We start from the raw sequence: 21,577 nt of genomic DNA, 5'->3' as shown, positions 1-21,577 counted from the left end.
AGCCTTGAAAATAAACTATGTACTTATGTGGGATACTGGAAAAGACATTTCACCTCAAGTGAAAACTTGAACATCCTTAGACAGACAAACTGAGAAGAGTCACTTCTTATGTTTGCATTGGATATTGACCTTTTCCAAACCCAGTCTACTCCTCTCCAACCTCTGCCTACAAGGAGAACTCAGTGAGGGTGGAACAATTCAGGGTCAGCATCAAGAAGAGTGCTTATGCAGGGAGGTGGATGGAACAGTCAGGTATTCTGGATGCTTCACTTAGTCTACAGAATTACACATGCAAACATCAATGGGATTCTGACCTGGACCAAAAAGAGGCACAGGGATGTGTTAGATTTACAAGTTTGGATGCTTTATTACCTAAAGTCAAAGGGGAAGATACAAAAGCTGTTTAATTTACCAAGCAAGTGCAGCACGCCTATGGAAAGCTTTGGCCCTTTTTGCTAAGCTGTCAGATGTTTGAGGCAGCTGGCCAGACGGCTGTGTTTTAAATCCAGGCTTAACATTTTCGAGGCTGCTGAATAATGTAGATCCTTTTCAGTGGAACAACCTTTTCCAGAGCAGGTGTGGGTTTTTGATGCGCCATGTGCACTGTTGCTGGAAATTTATGGTTGAGCTAAAGGTGAGAAGGGAAGAAAAAATAGGCATATTGGATCTTCTTGGTCATGAAATATTAAACTAGTAGAAAGTGATATCGTTGATCAAGGGAATCTCATAATTTTGTTTATTTATTTGATAATATCTCTTTTTCTCCCCATACTATTTCTAGCCCTAAACCCATGGGAGTATGTTTTAACCTGGGTCTTCTCTCATTTACTGTCTTTAACTTTAAAAAATTCCAATTGACATTTTAAAAAGTGGGAATGGTTAAGTATGTCTGCAACAGTTCTCTGTGGTGTTAGCAATTATTCTGGCACTAGTATGCATCCATGAATCACTGAATTCTAAGAAGGCTACAGAGACATTGGAGAAGGTCCAGAGTGGGGACGAAAAACTCCTCAATTGTCAAAAGAAATAAAGAACCTCTGAAATAAGTTAAGAAGAGTTAGGGTTATTTATTAGGTCTAAGCATGTACATTTGCTATTTTTAAGGTCAAAAATGGTGTGATATTGGCCATTCCATATGGTTCAATCTAAATATCCCAGTGAAGAGAAGGCTGAGGGCTGGCTTACTAGCCTCAGGGAACAAAAGTTCTGATTAGTCTTCTCCGCAGAAGACATCTGTAAGTAAATAAGCTTAAACAGATTGATTAACACAGGCTGAGACTTTTTGACAATAAGAGACATTTCATATGGAACCCAGAGACCTTGTGGAATTTACATTAATGATAACTTAAGACAGAAAGCATGCCCAATGGTGCTGACCACTTCAGACATGGTTTTCCTAGAAGGAGAATTTGGACCCAGTGACCTTTTGGTTTTGGAAACCAACTGTCTTGGTTTCCAAGCCCATCAATTCATAAAAGTACCTAAAGAAACCTCCCTTGGCCAGCAAGGAAGGGATGCCTCAACTCAGTAGGAATTTAACTTATCACTATTGAACTTAGATGCCCTTGCCTTGACACTCTAAATAAAAGGGGAGATAAACTGTTCATGACCCCAGCCATCACACTGTTTATGGTTTGTTTGCACTCTTCTAAGCCAGAGAAAACATATGTGCCTCACATCTCTTCTCAAATATCTCTGCCCAGGCCCTAGGCACACAGCAGTCCCTTTCATTTGAAATGTGACTCCAAAAAGTCCTTTCTTCTTGGTTTTAAAAAATTCAACACGCTGGCAGAATATACACTGAAGTGTTAGCAATGATTACCTCTGGGGGATAGAATTACGGGTAATGCCTGGTCTTTTTCTTTGCTTTATTTATCAGTACTATTTTTTTTTTCTTTTATAATGAGCAGGTACAAGTTATACAAAAATTAAGCCCAAGGATTATCTCTGCCAACATTCTAGCAGTTGGAAACAAAACATAATTGAGATATTGATCATAAATGTTGCATTAGAGTTTAAAAAAGACCTGATGACTTTTTTTTTTTTTTGTCAGATCAGTTATCATCAGACCATATGATGTGCATTTTACAATGTGTTAAGGGCAGAATGTTTTGTTTTCCTTTGGTTTTCTTTCAGCATTAGATCCAGAAGGAAATTTAAGAGGTCATTGACTTCAGTAGTTTACTTCCAGACTGGGTGTCTTTAGTCTCAACTAAAATAGATGAATTATTTCAGGTTAGTTTTAAATCACATTTGAGAGATTGCAGGTAGGAATAAAAATTTGACAAGTTAGTGAAGGTAAAAGGGGGTGAGAAGGGAAACAAACAAACAAACTCTGATATAATAGAAATGTGGGCAATTAGCCAAGGTGAGGTGGGGTAAGAAGACAAGTTGGGACTGGAACAAAGAAAGCCACATGCTGATTGTTGTTCTTAAGTGTGAAAGAGACGATGGGTGGAGGTAGGAAAAGAAAAAGGAAAGGAGAGTAGTGTTAGAATAAGTGATCGAAGATATTTTCTGCTTAATTTGGCACCAATTTGTTATTTGATCACCTCCAGGGTGATCTCCACAATTTAGGGGCTACATTGTTTGGGAATGTAAAGAAAATTGTGCTAAGATATACAAAACTTGCCATTTTAACCATTTTAAAGTGTGTGTACAGTTAGTCCAGTGGCACTAAATACATTCACATTATTACACAGCTATCAACACCATCTACCTCCAGATAGAGGTAGTTCATCATCCTAAACTGAAGCTTGGAACCAATTAAACAATCACTCTCCATTCCCTCCTCCTCCAAGCCCCTGGCAACCACCATTCTACTTTCTATATCTATGAATCTGACTACTCTGGGTACCTCCCATAAGTAGAATCATTCAATATTTGTCCTTTTGTGTCTGGCTTATTTCACTTAGCATAATGTCTTCAAGGTCCATCCATGTTACAGTATGTGTCGGGATTTCCTTCTTTTCTAAGGTTAAATAATATTCCATTGTATATATATATATATCACGTTTTGTCTATCCATTCATCCATTGATGAATACTTGGTTAGGCTCTCTTCACCTTTTGGCTATTGTGAATGATGTGGCTATGAACAGTGGTGTAGGAATATCTGTTCTGAGTCCCTACTTTCAATTCTTCCAATATATGGGAAGATTATATGGGAAGAAGTGGAATTGCTGGATCATATGGCAATTCTCTCTCTCTCTTTTTTTTTTTTTTTTTTTTTTTTTTTTGAGTTGAGATTTTGCTGTGTCACCCAGACTGGAGTGCAGGGGTGTGATCTCTGCTCCCTGTAACATTGAACTCCCGGCTCAAGTGGTCCTCTTGCCTCAGCCTCCTGAGTAATTGGGACCTCAGGCATGTGCCACCATGCTGGGCTAATTTTTTGTATTTTTAGTAGAGACAAGGTCTTTCTATGTTGCCCAGGCTGGTCTCGAACTGGGCTCAAGCGATTCTCCTGCCTCAGCCTCCCAAAGTGCTAGGATTCAAGTTGTGAGCCATTGCGTCCAGCCTGATATGGCAATTCTATATTTAGTTTTTTGAGGAACCACCATATTGTTTTTCACAGCAACTGGACCATTTTACATTCCCACCAGCAATACAGAAGTGTTAAGGGTTACATTTTAACTGAGGCATTCAACCAGAGTTCTAAAAGCACCGCTCAACTACTTCCCAGAAGAGGAATTTTACAGATTAGAATATTTGGGAAACAAAGTCAGCTCCTGTGGCCCATTGGCCACAGTTCAGGAGCTGAAATGATCTGGGAAAGTTCGAGAGAAGAAAAGAAAATCAACAGGATTGAGAAAAAAGTAGGAATAATTCTGGCAAAGATAATAGACAAATTGCCCATAATTGTTAAGCTACAAGTGTACAGGTTTTGGGGTTCCAGGACCAGGGTTTCCATAGCAACTTGAAAATATGATAAAAGGAAAGTTCTCCTTCTCATCTCCCTACCTGCCTCAGTCAGGGGCATCCTCATGTAGGACTTGAGGCTATGGGTGGAGAGTCTATAAAGAATCTTCCATCAGAATTGATGAAACTGTCAATAAAATGGTCAACTCCTCAATGTACTAATTCTTTGTTGTAGATTTTATATCAATGGAGATAGGAAAAGGTTATTTTCAAGTCTAAACTACAAATAGGTAGAAACAGCTTTCCAAAGTATAAGCTACAACCAGCTGTGTTTTAGTCTGACATTTTAACTTTGGGGAAGCTGTGGAATTTTCATCATTAGTCTTTGTAAAATGATAGTATCTGTAGAATGAAAGGTGTTTCTTATGTCATTCATTAGGGTAAGAGAATGCAGGGTAACTCCACGAGAGAAAGAATTCAAAGCCATGTATGTACAAGGATCCTGCCTTGCTGTGGCTCCATTACAGGGGCAACACATTGAACTTAGAAAGTGGATCAGTAGAAACTTCCACATTGAGATTTACCTTCATCTTGGGTAGCTGTGACCTCAAAACCTATATTTTTCATTTCAGAGAAAAAGCAAAAGAAGTGTAATGGAGATCTTTATGACTAGAACGCTGAAATTCTAGACGCAAGAAAATCAGCTGCAGGTTTTGTTTTAGAGCCTGAAGTTGGGTGGTGGTAGCAGACTGGCAGGGCTTTCATTCATCTTTCCAGGGTGTTAACTTCCAACTCGAATGTTGGCACTTAAATTTCCACACCCTGTTAAGCAAACTGCTTAAAACAAAACATTCAGCTCTCGTCAATGAAATTCAAGGATACTCCTACAGTGATATTAATCTACAGAACAAGAGAAGCCTTTTAAAATCTGCAGATGCCTTTGATAGTTTTCTCTCCCCCAGGATCCCATTTCACATACATCTCACTGGCTTTGGCAGTGGTGACCCAGAGTCTGGCAGCTTGAAAAAAGTAGCCCCAACTTTAACCAGGCTTCAGCATTCCCCCTCCACACCATAACGCAACTCCATTATGGATGTTTTAACTGGATACTTTTATGGTCTGAGAAGTTTCACAACTATTGCCAAATTTAATTGCCATGGCTGTCCAGAGGATTAATATATTTGGCAGTATCATTCTTGTTCACTCCCTGCCTTAAAATAATTTTTTAAAAGTAAATGAATGAGCACAAATCCCAGGGGAGTTTCGTGACATCTGAAAGGTCAAATAACTTCTAAGTAGTGGGTGGAACTTGATCTAAGACCAGGTCTCCCAGATTTCTAGCCCAGAGAGCTTTTGGGTTACATAACCTGTTTTCTGCAGGAATACCATGTCATGTATTCTGCCACTGGGCAACATGAATTCTCTTAATATTGAGGGCTTCAAGAGGTGGGGAAGGCTGGCTGGAGAGCGGGGAGGAAAGGAGAAATGAGTAGGGTGGGAGAAAGCAGTCTGTGTGGAGGGGAGAGGTGGGGAAATACTGGGGCGGTGGGGGGGGAGGGAGCGTAGATTCTAGGCTGCTTCCCACTTTGATTTACACAATTCCAGCCCTTTGGAGATTATTTTTCAATCTCCAAAATCTTAAACCCCATGTTGATTTTAAAGTAGGAATTCAGAGATGAATAGCACACAGAGAGAATTTTCCTGCCATGGTTGAATGGTTGATGAGTTCCTATGGAGAGGGGTTGCTTTAGTGACTTCATTTCTTAAAATAAGTATGAGAAATAACATAGATTCTTGGGACTAGACACGATTGTAACTGAGGGCATGAACACATGTTAATAAATGCAGAGGATGTGACTCTCAATTCTGCCACTGCATTTATTCTGACCAACTGCATATTGTTAGGTCTCTGTGGCAATACATACTGTGAGGAGAATCATTCTAATGCAGGACAAATGTATTAAAAGATACCTGTATCTCTGTATCTTTTATATATTGTTTCCTATATTTTTTGAATCACCCTGTATAGTTTATAGCAGCATGGCTATTCAGTTTTTAAAATCAAAGTATTTACCTAAAGTAAAATTTACCCTTTTTAGTGTGCTGCTTTATGAGTCTTGACAAGGACATACAGTTTGTGACTACAACCATAATCAAGATAAATAACCGTCCCATCATTCCCCCAAATTCCCTCTGGTCATTTGTAATCAACCCCTCCTACTCAGCCCCACACAACTACTGATCTCAGTAGATCTAGTGGTCAGCAGATCTCAACCCCAGGTTGACCTTTATTGTGAAATCTTACTAGGTTTCTGGTTGAATGATGGATTTGGTGGGATTTTTCTTAGCTATAGGGAAACACATGGATCCTACCAATGTTTGTTTTTGAGGTAGTCCCTTACAGTACTCTTGGAGCTTATTTTTGTTGCTGGTGCCTTACACTTTACCTGGGTTCCCAAGTGATGGTAGGATGCAGGCCTTGGAACAGAAGATATCACTTGCTGAGGGCTAAGTGTCCTAGCACTGTGCATGTATTATGTTTTACTCTCAACATGTCCCTGTGAAGTAGATACTGGTACTCACATTCCCATTTACAGATAAGGAAAGAAGAGCACAAAAATGTGAAGAGACCTGCCCTAGGACACAGAGCTAGTGAGAGACACAGCCAGCACAGGCACTGGGCAGCATATGGCTGATGCCAGGACCTGCTCTCCTAACCAGTAACCTGTACAATCTTAGCCACAGTCCTACTCCATTAAACACTGAGCTGAGCACAGGGGTTTATTTTTAAAAATAGGTATAGTTTCTGTTAAAAATATTTGTTTCTTTTCTTCTCTTTTTTTTTTTTTTTGAGATGGAGTCTCACTCTGTCGCCCAGGCTGGAGTGCAGTGGCGTGATCTTGGCTCACTGCAACTTCCATCTCCCGGGTTCAAGCAATTCTCCTGCCTCAGCCTCCCGAGTAGCTGGGACTACAGGCGTGGACCACCATGCCCAGCTAATTTTTGTATTTTTAGTAGAGATGGAGTTTTACCATATTGGCCAGGCTGGTCTTGACCTCCTGACCTTGTGATCCACCTGCCTCGGCCTCCCAAAGTGTTGGGATTACAGGCGTGAGCCACTGTGCCTGGCCTGTTAAAAATATTTCTAACAGCACACCATCTCAATGTTCTCTTATGGTTTCCAAATACAACTGATTATTATTGTTCAGTATTGTTACTTAGGGAAGAGATTATTCTTTTTACCTTTGAAATAAAGAAGTGATATGTCAAAGACATAAGCATATCATCTGTCTGTAAGAACACAATGTAAACTCTGGCATCGTGCCTAATACACAGCATGACCAACCTTTATTGACCATTCCTTTTCAATACTTTATTTTGAGTTAACAAATATTTTAGGGGAACATGTCTAGTCTATCTAGTTCCACTTACAACTGTGAATATTCTCTTGCCCTAAGGAAGAGGTGTTTAGTGCGCAGGAGCAAGAGAATGTAAGACGTGGGAGCAGACAGCTTGTGTTACCCTGGCAGGGTATCATGCACCAGCCCTGCCTCTGAAGCCAGGAAGGGAGAGAGTCACTTCTGACTTCACCCTAAATTGACCTGAGTGCAGAACCAAGGCTCCCATGTGAGAAGGCTCGGTAGCTACGGCTCATCATCAAGATCTTACCTTGTACAACATGGACTTTAGATATGCTGTCTTATTTCACTGTCATAAAAACCAATGCTACTAACCCTAACAGTGCAAAGAGGCTACTCTGTGCTGAGACTCCCAAGACCTTCACGTCTGTGAGCTCATTGTCTCCACATAATAACCCTATAAGCCGCACACTTTTCCTTCCTCCATTGTACACACATGGAACTGAACCACAGGATAAGTTACTTGCTCAAGGCCATACAGACGGTGATGAAGCCAGTGCCAAATGAGGGGCCCAGGGGCCAGCTGCACTCATCTTTTTCAAAGGCTGAGCTGGTGGTCCTCAGGCATCTGATTTTGGCTGCAACAGCAAGTCTTCTTTCTACAGAGGATGCTTTATCCCACCCCTTCCATAAACAGGGCAGTAATAGAAAGAGTGGCTCTATATTACCTTGACTGTGACGTACCTGCCTACTAGACATAGCATAAGGGCCCTCGCTTAGCTCACCTACAAAATTTGAAAACAAACTTTTGAATCTAGAAAATCAAACCACTGTCTACTTGGTAAGAGTTTTCTGAGTTGCTAGAACTACCTAACAGGAATTCAGGATATATGGCCGGGCGCAGTGACTCACACCCGTAATCCCAGCACTTTGGGAAGTGGAGGTGGGTGGATCACCTGAGGTCAGTAGTTTGAGACTAGCCTGGCCAAGATGCTGAAACCCTGTCTCTATTAAAAATACAAAATTAACTGAGGGTGGTGGTGCGTGCCTGGAATCCCAGCTACTCAGGAGGCTGAGGCAGGAGAATCACTTGAACTCAGGAGGTGGAGGTTGGAGTGAGAGCCGAGATCACACCATTGTACTCCAGTCTGGGCAAAAGAGCAAAGTTCGTCTCAAAAAAAAAAAAAAAAAAAAAAAAAAAAAAAAAAAAAAAAAAAAAAAAGGAAAAAAAGAAAAGAAGGAATTCAGAATATAGAAATAAAAATAGTCCTGGTCAACTACCTTTTTAAGCAGACTTTACTGGATAAACCCAGCTGGTGCCCAGCCTTCCTCCAACCCTAGACCATGCAGCCTTCTACCACCCACCCTCTCCTCAAATCAAATACCTCCTTATAGGAACACAGGGGCAGGGAGGAAGGTCAAAAACTGCTGAAGCCCCACTCCACAGGCTGCCTTTTATAAAAACATGCCAATGTTTCCAAGAAATATTTGGGATAGCAAAGTACCATTCTGCAAATTCAGTATCACAATTTCCACTTTCTTATCTTATTTTGGAAAGGATTTATTAAATGGACACTTTAGGAATTTGAGAGACGCAGTTTCTCCCACTCAAATCACTTTGTGTTCCTCTGACCGAGAACAAATTCTTTCACAAGGACATAAAACCCCTGGGTTGGAAAAAACCTCAGTGGTCATCCGCGCATTCACCCATGCAGCCGGATCTGCTTGGCAGACTGACTTGGAGCGTTATGTGATTTGCCCACGGCTCACCTTCTCCAGCGCGTCATTCAGGGCATCCAGTGTCTGTATTTTGGCAACATTTGCAATGGCACTGTGAAGATGGAAAGAAACTTTGAACAGGACTTAAAAAATTTTCCCACTGAAAAGGCCACATGATTTATACAGAGGGCTGTCTCTCCGGCCTTTTATGCTTTCACTCTGCTTGGGAACATCTAGAAGACACAGATTTTGCCTCTGTGTACCTATGTGCCACACACAACAAGCTTTGCAGGCCAAGTTATTATTATTGGTTTTTTGTTTTGTTTTTTTTTTGAGACGGAGTTTTGCTCTTGTTGCCCAGGCTGGAGTGCAATGGTGCAATCTCGGCTCACTGCAACCTCCACCTCCTGGGTTCAAGCGATTCTCCTGCCTCAGCCTCCCAAGTAGCTGGGATTACAGGCGTGTGCCACCATCCTGGCTAATTTTTTGTATTTTTAGTAGAAACGGGGTTTCACCATGTTAGCCAGGCTGGTCTCAAACTCTTGACCTCAGGTGATCCACCCACCTCAGCCTCCCAAAGTGCTGGGATTACAGGCATGAGCCACCGTGCCCAGCTATTATTATTATTTTTTTTAACTTTTTATTGAAATATGATATACACACAGAAACATGCACATACTATAAGCGTATAGATTGAATAAAATTGAAACCACTAGTCAAACCAGCTGTCCCTAAGGATAACTGCTACCCTGATTTATAGCCTCAAAGACTGGTTTTGACTGTTCTTGTGCTTCATAAAATAAACCGTCTATAGCTCGTGCTCTTTTGCATCTGGCTTCTTTCTCTCAGGCCAAGTTATTTTGTAGGAGAGTTTCAATCAGGGCCAAATCTACAGTACAATATCAATGTCTTGAAGAAACTCTGCACTTGGCATATATTTTTTTTTCTGGATGGTTTGTGTTGGTTAGAAGAAGCTATTAGGAAGTGGACATGGATTGATGATGTTTGGAAAATTCTGGTCCAGAGCATATTTTTAAAAAGCTATTCTCTAAGATGACATAAAAAGGAGTGTTTGTCCATGAAAACAAGGCTTTCCTATCCTGTGCACATGCCCGGCTAGGAGATGTAAACAGCAGAGGGGGATACATGTGGAGATGATACTTAATTCCAGGGTCTCCTACCACAATTGCTCCTCCCAAGGCCCTGGGAGGGGCCCTACCCATTCCATATTGGTCATTTTTGGTTGTTTTTCTTTTAAAATGGCCCTGAAAGTCTGTAAGTTTCAAGCTCCACATAACCTGTTTCTGTCCCTGGTACTTAGGGCAAGAGCCATCTTTTGCTGTTTAAGTTCTGTAAAAGTCCAATTTCTGTAATTTAATAACTATTAGAAAACAATTGAGTTTTTAAAGGAGATTCCAATCACCACCTTATTACTCTCTAGCCAACTCCCCTACCTGCATTGTTCAGTGGATGTTAGAATTAATAGTAAATCCCATTTTTCTGAGATGCAGAGAAATGAATGACCTGTCCTTTGGCTGCCCACTAGTAAGTCATTTCCAAGACAAGACGCTTTAGTTCCTGAGCCCCTGGCTCAGGCAGGTTAACCAATGTCACAATCAGCAGGGCACATGCTTGAGTCAGGTTTTAGATACAGAACGAACAGTTCTCAAAATTAATCAGCTTGCAAGTCAATCGCAGTCTGATATCATTTACAGAATGCACTCACTATTCTAGTAACTGTCCTAAGATGCTGGGTCAGAAGATAAATAACGTGTGACCTCCACCCTTGACGACGTACAGCTTCCCTCTTGTCATGTGATGGCTAGTTTCTGATACAGCAGTAACAAATGACTGGCTGCTAATGGGGCAAATCAGCATTTCATTCTAAGGTGGAGGGAGGCAAATCCTCAAAAAATGTCTTCCCAGAAATTAGGAAGAAATCTTTAAAAGTGACTTAAAAATAATTTTATAGAAAAGAGTCAAAGAAGTGCCATAGTCTATTTCCATTCTCTTTCTGAGATGGTTTAACTCTCATGGAAGTAAATGCCTGGAGCATCCTCTACTCAGCTCCTTTTGAATTACTCATCAACTGATCTGTGGAAACCATTTCAAAATTAATAGTCTTTGAAACACTCCTCAGAAAGAACCAGTTCGGCGTGTTTCTTGGTTTTTGAAATGCTCTGGTTTTCCTTACCCAATGCCTAGAGTGGTTGGGTCATTTGCGTTCCTGATCCAGCCCACAGCTCTCTGCTGAGTTCTGAGAACAGCGCAGGCGTCAAGGTTATGGCGGAAGGAGCAGCGGGGAGGCTGCTCGGTACCTATGTGCCTTCCAGCTGTGCCAAATATAGTGGCCATTACTTTCTAAATAATTCAGTGATGGATTTAAAACAAAAAAGGCATTTATTTTTAATTCAGGACATTTACTTCAGCAGAAAGTGTATTATGAAAACAGGGCCAACCTAGGAACAATATTTTAAAGGCTGATCTGAAAATAGGATAAAAGGATTGGTGTCAGGTTTGGATGCATTTAGGACCGTGCCTATTAAGTGCAAAGCCGCTGGGCTGGACACAGAGAGGAGGAGAATGGGTGGGGCTGCTGATGGGAGCCCTCCAGAGGGTAGCCACCTAACTTCCCCACCCCTCACCCTAAGTCACCACAGATCACACCCTCCATCCCCAACCCCTTCTCTGGCGGCCTCCAAAGGCACAGGAAGCCTTGGTTTGTCCTAAAATAACTCCTGGAGGCAGAGTCATTCAAAACTCAAGGTGATGGAGAAAAATTAAGAGTCCTTACCTTGTTTTCTCGAATCCTGTTTTTTTGGTATGTCTCTCCAAGGCGCCAATTTCTTGTTTTTTGGAAATTCTCATTCCTCCAGCTTTTACTACAAACAGATAAAAATCAGCAAGGAAGTTAGAATAGTGAGAGAAGGCTTGCTTTGTTATTAAAGGTATGACTTCAGATTTGAAAATAATTTTTGAACTTATTTTTAAAGATCTAAACTTTTGTATAAAACAACACAATAAAAGAAAAAGATATATATTTTATTGGCAAACCAGGTGTGGGTGGAGGAAGGGCTGAGAGCTACTTGTTTATGCTCAGAGAAGTGGAACCAAGGCTGAAAAAGCAGAAGGTTACACCTTAGATTTAGGGAAGAGAATAACAACATACTCCCTCAGGCATTTCACTGAAAAACATTTTTTCTTATTATCAAACCAATTATATTCCCCACAATAGCAACCGACAATTACAATGTGACCCTCTGTTTTCCCACCAGATTAAAGTTGTGCGTGGCTTGCATTTTTCTTTTTCTAACTGAAGCTTTCAAAAGCCAGATTCTGAGAAATGAGCCAAAAGTCAGGGCACACAGCGATAAAAGGCATTTAACTCAACAGAGGTGGTTCTGAGTCTACGAGATACCCACCTTCCATCCAGACCCCAAACCTCCAGTGTGGGCCAAGCTCAGATGTTCTAATGAGTAATTAAACTGCATTAATAATCCTGCCATTCAAGTGATCAATTAGTGTTAATTAGGCTACAGATGACCTAACAGCAATTCAAGTGTTTAACAATGTCAGATGAAATCAACTTTTGAAAAGGAACAACCCATTTCAGATAACAAGTCAAAGCAAATGCTTTTTTTCCATTCCCAGGAAATTTGCACATCTAAAATCTGACAAGCTCAAATGAGAAAAAGCTAAAAGGACAGTGATTTGTTTGAGCCTGTTAATTCTTTTTATGAAAATGCCAGATTGGCGATTTTCTAAAACTGTGGTCCAATAAAGTGAAAAATAAAGAAAATCTATTGTATTTCTCTGTGCTCTTGTGAACTGACTTCATCATTGTTCTTTACAATTATTAATTTATCATCTTGGTTATGTTATCTGCATAAGGCACAAAATTCAAAAGCCATAAAAAGGTCTGCAGTCTCCCTCGTACCATTATTTTCCAACTTCCTAGATTATCTCCCAAGATACTGCTAATGTTATAAGCTTCCTGTGTCTTCATCCACAGTTATTCTACACATACACTTAGGTTTTATTTTTTATAAAAATGGTAGCATAAGGTACACATTGCTCTACGTCTTGTTTATTTTCTTCACTTAATCACACATTTTAGAGAAAGTTCCATATCTATATTTACATCTACATCTATATCTCTATATATCATTTATGTGTTTTTCTTTTTAACATCTGCTTTAGCATTTTATTATATGAACACCCTGTGTTTACTTAACCAGTTCCCTAATGTTGGACATTTCATGTGTTTCTCATCTACTGCTATCATAAACAATACTGCAATGAATATCCTTTTGTTACCAGAAAGAGGTGTTTTGATCCAGACTCCAAAAAAGGGTTCTTGGATCTTGCACAGGAAGAAATTCAAGGCGAATCACAGAGCTCAGTGAAGTAAGTTTATTAGAAACATTACAGAGTAGGGTGTCCTCAGAAAGCGAGTGCACAAACAATGTTTTTCAGTTTTTCTTATATTGGGGCCTTGTCTATGTAAAGACTAAACTGTGACGACATGCAGGTGAGCAGACAACATGACAAGATTTATTATTCTACTGATGTAAAGAAAAACATCCTTGACATTTGGTTGGTGTGTGAGTACATCAAAGCATAACTGTTATTATCTTGAAAGCATTATTGTTATGGGTATTGGCACATCTGGACTTTCTGTGGTTGTAAGAGTTTGTTCTTGCAGGCATTACCAAGCTGTTTCCTCAGCTGTAAACATCTTAGCACCATGGGGTTGTGACTGGCAAGGAATGTGCCTCGCTCATTCTAAGATGGAGGTGATTTTAAAATGGTGTCACTCTGGCTCTTTTGGACTCTTTCTGTCCTAACAGTTTTAGATATATAATTTTGCACAAATACAAGTATACCTGTGGGGGAAATTCCTAAAAGTGATCTTGTTAGTTCTTAAGAGTATGCGTGTCTGGAATTTAGTTAAATCTTGCCAAACTGCCCTTAGCGGAGGTTGCACCAGTTTAGAATCTCACCAGCCACGATGACAATGATTGTTCCTCCATACCCCTGTTAACAATGAGAGCTACAAAGTGTTTGGTTTTGTCAGCCAATAAGTTACAAAATAGATAAAGGTATCTCACTGTTTTAATTCTCATTTCTCATTTTTTATTAAAGGTTGAGCTTGGTTCTGTGTTTTAGAAGACATCTACATTTCCTTTCCTGTAAGCTGTTCAAATCTTTTGTCCTTTACAATTGGATTGTTAGTCTTTTTCCTATCTTTTTCTTATTGATTTATAGGAGCTCTTTTTCCATGAAATACATTGCAAATATAAAATATTATATTGTACCAGTTACTGCTTTTTGGCTTTATTGATAATGTTTTTGCCAGTCAGAAATTTAGTGTTTTTATGTGACCTTGTCAATCTCTTATGGGTTTTGTATCACTAAGGAGATCTGATGTTTTACTATTTAACCATTCCTGCATTCATGGAATAAACTCCATTTGGTTATTTGAATTACCAAGTTTAAAGCAATATTGATTTATATATATAAGCCTCAGAAAATGCTATCTTTATACATTATCTGCTTTAATTTATATATATACATTCTTTATATATGTAAATTATTTATATACACATATGGCATACAAAGTAATCAGCAACAAAAATGAAATTATATGGACACATTTCTGAATAGCTGCGGAACACAGGTGAAATAAATCAAGGGATGGGCTTTTTCCCAAAGGATGTTTGAGGAGTGTGTGCGTCTGTATGGGAGATGGTGTCTGCTCATAGCTCTGTTGTTTGATGATAAGAAGAATCAAATAAGAGCTCTAGGGCCTTTGATACACCTCTCAACAGTATTTTTCATTCTCCTTATGACAAGTGCCTTTTATATATGGTGTGCTATAATTATTTTCTTGTTAGTGTTCCTTTTGCTTTCCCTGATGCTATTATTCCTACACATTTTCTTCTGCCTGGACTAATTATTATCACCAACTATAGAAGCAAAATTGTTTTAGTTAAAGATGAGAAGACCTGGCTGGGCACGATGGCTCACACCTGTAATCCCAGCACTTTGGGAGGCCGAGGCAGGTGGATCACCTGAGGTCAGGAGTTCGAGACCAATCTGACCAGTAGGGCGAAACCCTGTCTCTACTAAAAATACAGAAATTGGCCGGGTGTGATGGCGATTGCCTGTAGTCCCAGCCACTATTTGGGAGGCTGAGACAGGAGAATTGCTTGAACCTGGGAGGCGGAGGTTGCAGTGAGCTGAGATCACACCACTCACACCACTGCACTCGGGCCTGGGTGACAGAGTGAGATTCTTCTTTTTTTATTTATTTATATATTTATTTATTTATTTTTTAAAATAAGACCTTTGGAATATTGAGCTCTGTACCACTCATTTAGAAGGACATTGACAGTCTGGGAATCTTCAGAGGAGAGTGACCAGAGTGAAGGCAGGCATGCTACATGAGGAACTAGGGAATCTGGTAAGATAACTCCTGAAGAAGCAAAGACTCAAGATAGCTTAGGGAATCATCTTCAAAGATCTGAAGGGCTGTCATGAGGGCAGAGGAGCAATTTACTGATGAGGAAATGTTATGTAGGGTTGGACAACTCTACTCCTCCTAAGCTCTGTGACTGTGAGCAAGACACTTAAAACTGCTCTCAGTCTCCACATCCTTCAATAGGGAATAACACTGACTATTGCTGTCAGAAAATAGAGGTGACATAAGAACTTGGTGCATGGTAGGCACTTACTAATTACTAATTATTATTTATATTTATTTTATGTGGTTCCAGAGGTGAGAACGAAGATCAAAGACTAAGAGTTCCAGAAAGGTAGAATCTGGCTACTTGTAACAGCTTGTGTTATTCAATGTGAAATAGATTGCCTAATACAATAATGACTTTTTGTACCTCAATGTATTAAAGCGAAGGAAAGAAGTTCTCTTGTCATGAACACCTTAGGAGAACTTTGGGGAATTCAGTGGAAGTTGAACTAGATTATGTTTATTATCAAGTCCTTATTATAATTTCAACTCTTTTCATCTACCTCTAAAAAAAAAATCCATCACTTCTTTCCCTTTGGAAAGAACATAAGGCACTGAACAAAGAAATAAATGCCAAAATAAATTTTGTTTTAGACAGAGTCTCTCTCTGTCGCCAGGCTAGAGTGCTGTGGAGCGATCTCGGCTCACTGCAAGCTCCATCTCCCGAGTTTTGAGCGATTCTCCTGCTTCAGCCTCCTGAGTAGCTGGGACTACTGGTGCGCGCCACCACACCCAGCTAAACCATAAACATGGGAGTTCTTCATCCTTAGGAACAATAAGGTAGACATTTTAGGGGGAACAAGAAAATGTCCTCCCCATAAGATTCCTACTTCCATCCAGCAGTCTTTAAATCCTCTCTGTCACAGGGCTGTGGGCTCTAATTCAGCAATTTAGGAAGCATACGGGAACCACACATTGGATTTCCAGAACACGGTTCTTGTACCAAACTTGTTCTGGTAGTTAATCTTACTCAGTCATCTATGTATACTAGAAAGAAACAGAAGATAATATCCTAGACTACAGATGGATGCACTGATATAGATTTGGGCTCTCATTACACTGGGGTGACTGAACCAGGTGGAGTCAGTTTGTGAGAGGGTCATCTTAAAATCTCTGCTGGAACACTGATCACAATGATCTCCTGGGGTCTAGACAAGCCATTATTTACAATGTAATGCAATCAGGTTCTTGCTCATTTTGCTTATACTGGATACCTCTGACTCAAGAGATCTTTTCAAAGTTTCACTGTATCCAAATCAATCCATTTAAGTTTGAAATTCTTTATGTAACTCCATATTTGGGATATCCTGCCTTTTGAACCTTTGCAGTAAGATCAGTTGGAATTGGGCAAAGTAAAATATGAACTGATTTAACATGTTAGCAGAATTTTGAGTACAAATACGTAAATTAAGACTTTCAGTCCTTTCAATAATGAAGATGAACTAGAGATAGACAATGTAAAAAAGGGAGACGCTCTTTTAGATAATTTCACTAGAAAACCTAAATTTATATGGGGAAAATGAAGCTTTTCTTTCCCATCTCTGCGTGAGAATTACACTCTTGTGACTGTTTTTGTGGTTTGTAAATTTTTGAAAATACATCATTTAGTTTAGAATTCTAAATAATAATTTTCCAGTTAAGATTTTCCAATCTTTTTCAAAGTTTTTGGTAGAGAGTAGTGAAGATAAACATAAGCCTGCAAAAAATTAGGCTTTTTCCTTCACAAATACATGGACAATGTATGTGAAAAAGCTGAAAAGCACAAAGGTTTGTGCAAACTCTGCCTTGTGAATAAGAACATCTATTTGAAGGTTTAATGAAAAGTTTAGGTATTTGCAAAATGCTTACTTTGGGCTGGGCGCGGTAGCTCACGCCTGTAATCCCAGCACTTTGGGAGGCTGAGGTGGGTGGATCACGAGGTCAGGAGATCGAGACCATCCTGGCTAACATGGTGAAACCCCGTCTCTACTAAAAACACAAAAAATTAGCCAGGCGTGGTGGCGGGCACCTGTAGTCCCAGCTACTCGGGAGGCTGAGGCAGGAGAATGGTGTGAACCCGGAGGCGGAGCTTGCAGTGAGCCGTGATCGCGCCACTGCACTCCAGCCTGGGCAAAAGAGCTAGACTCCGTACCAAAAAAAAAAAAAATGCTTACTTTGTATTCACGGTTAATTTATCAGGAAATTTTAGGCTGCCAATCAAGACCCCCAAAACCCTCATCAAGAGAAGGTTGTGGAGCAAACAGAAAAGGTTTTAGAGCAAGAGGGCTCACTAGCTGTGTGGCTTTCAGCAAGTCCCTCAATCTCACTGAGTCTCCGTTTGCTCCTCTGTGAAACATCACCCATCTGCAGGGCTGTTGCCACATCTAGAAGTCTCTGCTGTGCCAGGAGCAGTCAGCATTGAGCGAATGGCAGCTGTTCTTGCAGTCCTCAAATCCGTGTCCCCTGGGGCAGGAGGAGCTGAATCTCACAGCCTCTCTCTTCTAACTTCATGGTTCTGTCCTGGTCCAATGCCCACAAGTTGACTTGAGCAGATGGAATTAAGAGACTCAAGCCTTTGGAGTGTGTGAGGGTTTTCAAATGACCGTGGTCCATACGCAGTTTATGGTTGTCTCCCATTTTCTGCATTAGTTTTACAATTGGACATACTCCCCCTGCAACTTCCTTCCCTCTTTAATGAGTTATAAAACATATTCTCTTTAGGGATTCAGCGGTAACCCCTCTCATGGCTCTGATTCATTTGGCTTAGCCCCAATTAAACAGTACAGAAAATGTAGAAAAAGTCATGAACCTCGGCTCTTCTTTCTATTCATCATATATCTGGCTTCCTGGGATCACCTTCTACTCACACATTTTTGGTGCTGCTGTTCATATAATGGGGTTCTTCCGAAAGTGAGAGTGAGATAGATCAAGAAAGCAGAAAATTCCCTGCTCTGCTTACTGGAGCCCAGGCCACCTTGTGTTTTATCTAGTCTCATTTCATAGCATAAATATATAGCCAGGGCTAACAGAGGTGCAATATATTATATTAATATACATTAAGACAAAACCACTGAGTGCTCCATGTATAGGTAGGAAAGAGGTGCAGCTAGCTGACTTCTGCGTCTTTTTTTTTTTTACAGAGTCTTGCTCTTGTTGCCCAGGCTGGAGTGCAGTGGCGTGATCTTGGCTCACTGCAACCTCTGCTTCCCGGGTTCAAGTGATTCTCCTGCCTCAGCCTCCCAAGTAGCTGGGATTACAGGCACATGCCACCACACCTGGCTAATTTTTGTATTTTTAGTAGAGATGGGGTTTCACCATATTGGCCAAGCTGGTCTTGAACTCCTGACCTCAGGTGATCCACCCGCCTTGGCCTCCCAAAGTGCTGGGATTACAGGTGTGAGCTGCTGTGCCAGCTGAGTGATTTCATTTTTAACTGTGATGGGATAGGCACACATTTTTTCCATTGCAGTTTTCTTCTGTTCCAACTACTGCAGTAGTGTCTAATGCCACTCCAGCATCAGAATGTCTTGAAATTGGGGAGGATAATTTCTTTTGATAGTAATGTGTTCTACCAGCCTGCATTTCAAAGGGGCTAACCTTCAGGTGCCAGGTACTTTACAGAGGTGATCTCTTTTAATCATTACAACAAACTTACTAGATAAATGTTATTTATTGCATCCTGTTTCAGAGATGAGGAAACTCAGGCTCAAAGATGTGAAATGAAATCAAGGTTCGAACCTAGGTCTGTCTGATCCCAAAGGCTATGTATGTCCCACCCTCCCCACCGAATCACCTCGTCTTCCCACTTTTAGGGATCTGTATTTTGCTTATAAAAATCAAGTGAAAAAATTAATAGAATTTTGGCTCTTGTTTTTGTTCCATAAATAAAATTTTGCACCACCACAAACAGATTCAGACTTAAAATTAGTGGCAAGACAGGCTGAAGGATGACACTTCTTTGTTCCCTTGTGCTCAGTGGGGAGGCAAAAGTCTGCCTTCATCTCCATTCTAATTATCCAAAACCTCTTATCTGTAGTGTCACAGTTCATAATAATTAATTGTCATGCCAGAGGCATTGTGGCATGCTTGATGGAGTCATGGTGTGCTATGTACACAGAGTAATTAGCAATCATTAGTGGTGGGGACAGAAAGTTCCCGGTGGTTTCATTCAAACTTTCATTTTGTTAAGTTTATGTCTGTTCTTTGTGCATAAGTGTTGCTTAGCAAAACAGGTTTCAGCTTAGACATTTTATGAAGGATTGGAGTGGAAATGACATAATGAGAATGGAGTTCTTTTTTCTTTTGTCTTTGTCTATGCAAGAAGCCTCTCTTTCAATGACTTGCATATATACTTCCAGATTAATAGCTAACATCATTAACTTTAAATATAGGTAATGTTAAATACTGCTACGTTTAATTACAAATATAAAATATCAGTAATCTGCTAGAGGAGATCAGAGCAAGATGTCTAGAACTGGAAACTCTTTGGCTAGGCTACTTGCCAGAAAGCCACCAAAACAATGTTACATTTTGGCTCTCTGTGAAGAGGATACTGCCATCACCCTCTGCAGCAAAGATTATTAAAATAACCATGGCCTAGAGGTGCCAGAGAATTAGATAGTAAATATGGTTTGTAAATGGAGAAAGGCAAGAACAAAGCGGTCAAGCTTTTGAGGTCTTTCTTCAGTAAAAAAGAAGGAAGGCAGTTGGAAGAATGTAAAGCTGACTAAAAATAGGCCTTTACACCTCAGCCAATCTATATGAACCTATGGTTAAGTACAATACATCTAATTTCCATATTCCCAAGGGTCAATATAGATAGCATAAATTAAAAAAAAAAAAAAAGACAACTATGGATGCTTTGCAAACACCTTGACAGCTACCTTTTCAGTCAGCCTCCTCAAGACCTGTGTCTTTATTTTAAAAGTACTTCTCAGCTTATTGACAGGTAAGCTACATCCCCAAAGCCTGAGGAGGGAGAAAGAAACGTGATTGTTGTCCTCTGTGCAGAAGCTGCTTCGCCTGGGTAGAAAGTCAGATGATGTACAGGCATCTTGGGGAGACTGAGTCTTACAGCTGGAACCTCTAAAGAGAAAGGTTTCCGTGGTAGCAAATCATCTTCCTGGTGTGGATGTGTCACTGCTAACCTACAGCCAGGGCCCCAGGAAAGGAACGCTGCCTCAAGGGAGGAAAGGTCCAACCTCTCTACCTATGCCTTTCCACAAGCACCAAATCCATACACTCCCATAGGTAATTAGGTTTTCACTCACTGGGGGGTCTGACAAAACCCCAGGCGGCTTTACACACAAGCCAAGAAGGATCAAAGGCATAGGAGGAAGTCGGGCTGTATGGAGCTAAAGTAATACTAGGTAGGCAGAGAAGCTTCAGTCTGCTGGGGTGCTCCGTGGAAGGCATTGGTGGAAGAGGGGTGCAGCAACAGCCTGCGGGACTGAGGGCAGGTGGCAGCCTACCTGCGGGAGGATGTCCCCCTTTCCGGGGGGAGAGCAGGTCTTGTACTTCATTTGTCATAGCGCGTGCCAGTGCCACTGCCAGTGCTGGTGCTCTGGAGGCCGAATGCCAGCTGTGGCTGTCCCACCACCGCACCCAGCTTTATACAGGCAGGGGGCAGGGCCCCTTAAGGGCATTGCTGAGCAGCAACAGGGCTTGTCATCCAGCTCTCTGGGAAACCTGCATCTCGTTGGCAAGTTTTCTCTTAGAAGAAGGCTTTCTTCTTCCCTTCATCTGGGAGGGCAAGATAGATGTCTACAGGAGACAGGATATTCTTATTTTTTTTTCCACAGGAGGAAAGGGGGAGGATGGAGTTCAGTGGAATTCTTGTTCTCTCCAACTGTTGATCCCTCAAGTGCATATAGTGCACCTGCAATGTAACAGGCTTTTGTCATATTCCAGCATGACAAGGAGGGCAAGGCAAGTTCTTTGCTTCAGGACATCTACAGTTTTTCTAAAGAGACAGGTAGAGACCTTTTAGAGGTATAGAGGTATAGAGACAGGTATAAATAAAATAGTACTTTTAAAGTCTTGTGCCTCTGTCCCAGTTTTTGCAGTTATAAGCATTTATACTAAGAAAGTAATTGGAAATGTATACAGAGATATCCGTGCAAGGATGGTAATCC

The 21,577-nt window shown here is 40.7% G+C and overlaps 1 protein-coding gene across 1 annotated transcript; it reads right to left on the bottom strand.

Moving 5' to 3' along the window:
- Positions 1–338: 338 nt before the first annotated feature.
- DAPL1 (death associated protein like 1) lies at positions 339–21,022 on the bottom strand. Its single transcript, XM_023217535.1, has 4 exons — positions 20,915–21,022; positions 11,730–11,817; positions 8,987–9,047; positions 339–628 (listed from the first exon to the last, which is right to left on the bottom strand). Exons 1-4 carry the CDS (start codon positions 20,970–20,972, stop codon positions 512–514), a joined length of 324 nt encoding a protein of 107 aa, XP_023073303.1. The 5' UTR covers positions 20,973–21,022; the 3' UTR covers positions 339–511.
- Between the last annotated feature and the right edge of the window lie 555 nt (positions 21,023–21,577).

Source organism: Piliocolobus tephrosceles, chromosome 11 (assembly GCF_002776525.5).
Source record: "Piliocolobus tephrosceles isolate RC106 chromosome 11, ASM277652v3, whole genome shotgun sequence".
NCBI classification, from domain to species: domain Eukaryota; kingdom Metazoa; phylum Chordata; class Mammalia; order Primates; family Cercopithecidae; genus Piliocolobus; species Piliocolobus tephrosceles.
Note: the sequence above shows the minus strand (reverse complement) of the source record. Positions and strands in the feature narration are given on the sequence as shown.

Bases quoted from the DNA above. Each gene is read 5' to 3' on its own strand.
- DAPL1 (XM_023217535.1), bottom strand. From the start codon at position 20,972: ATGACAAATGAAGTACAAGACCTGCTCTCCCCCCGGAAAGGGGGACAT. The intron at 11,818-20,914 runs GTAGGCTGCCAC...ATCTGTTTGTAG, and splicing joins AGGGGGACATCCTCCCGCAG to TAAAAGCTGGAGGAATGAGA. The intron at 629-8,986 runs GTGAGCCGTGGG...TCTCACCTTTAG, and splicing joins TGAATGACGCGCTGGAGAAG to CTCAACCATAAATTTCCAGC.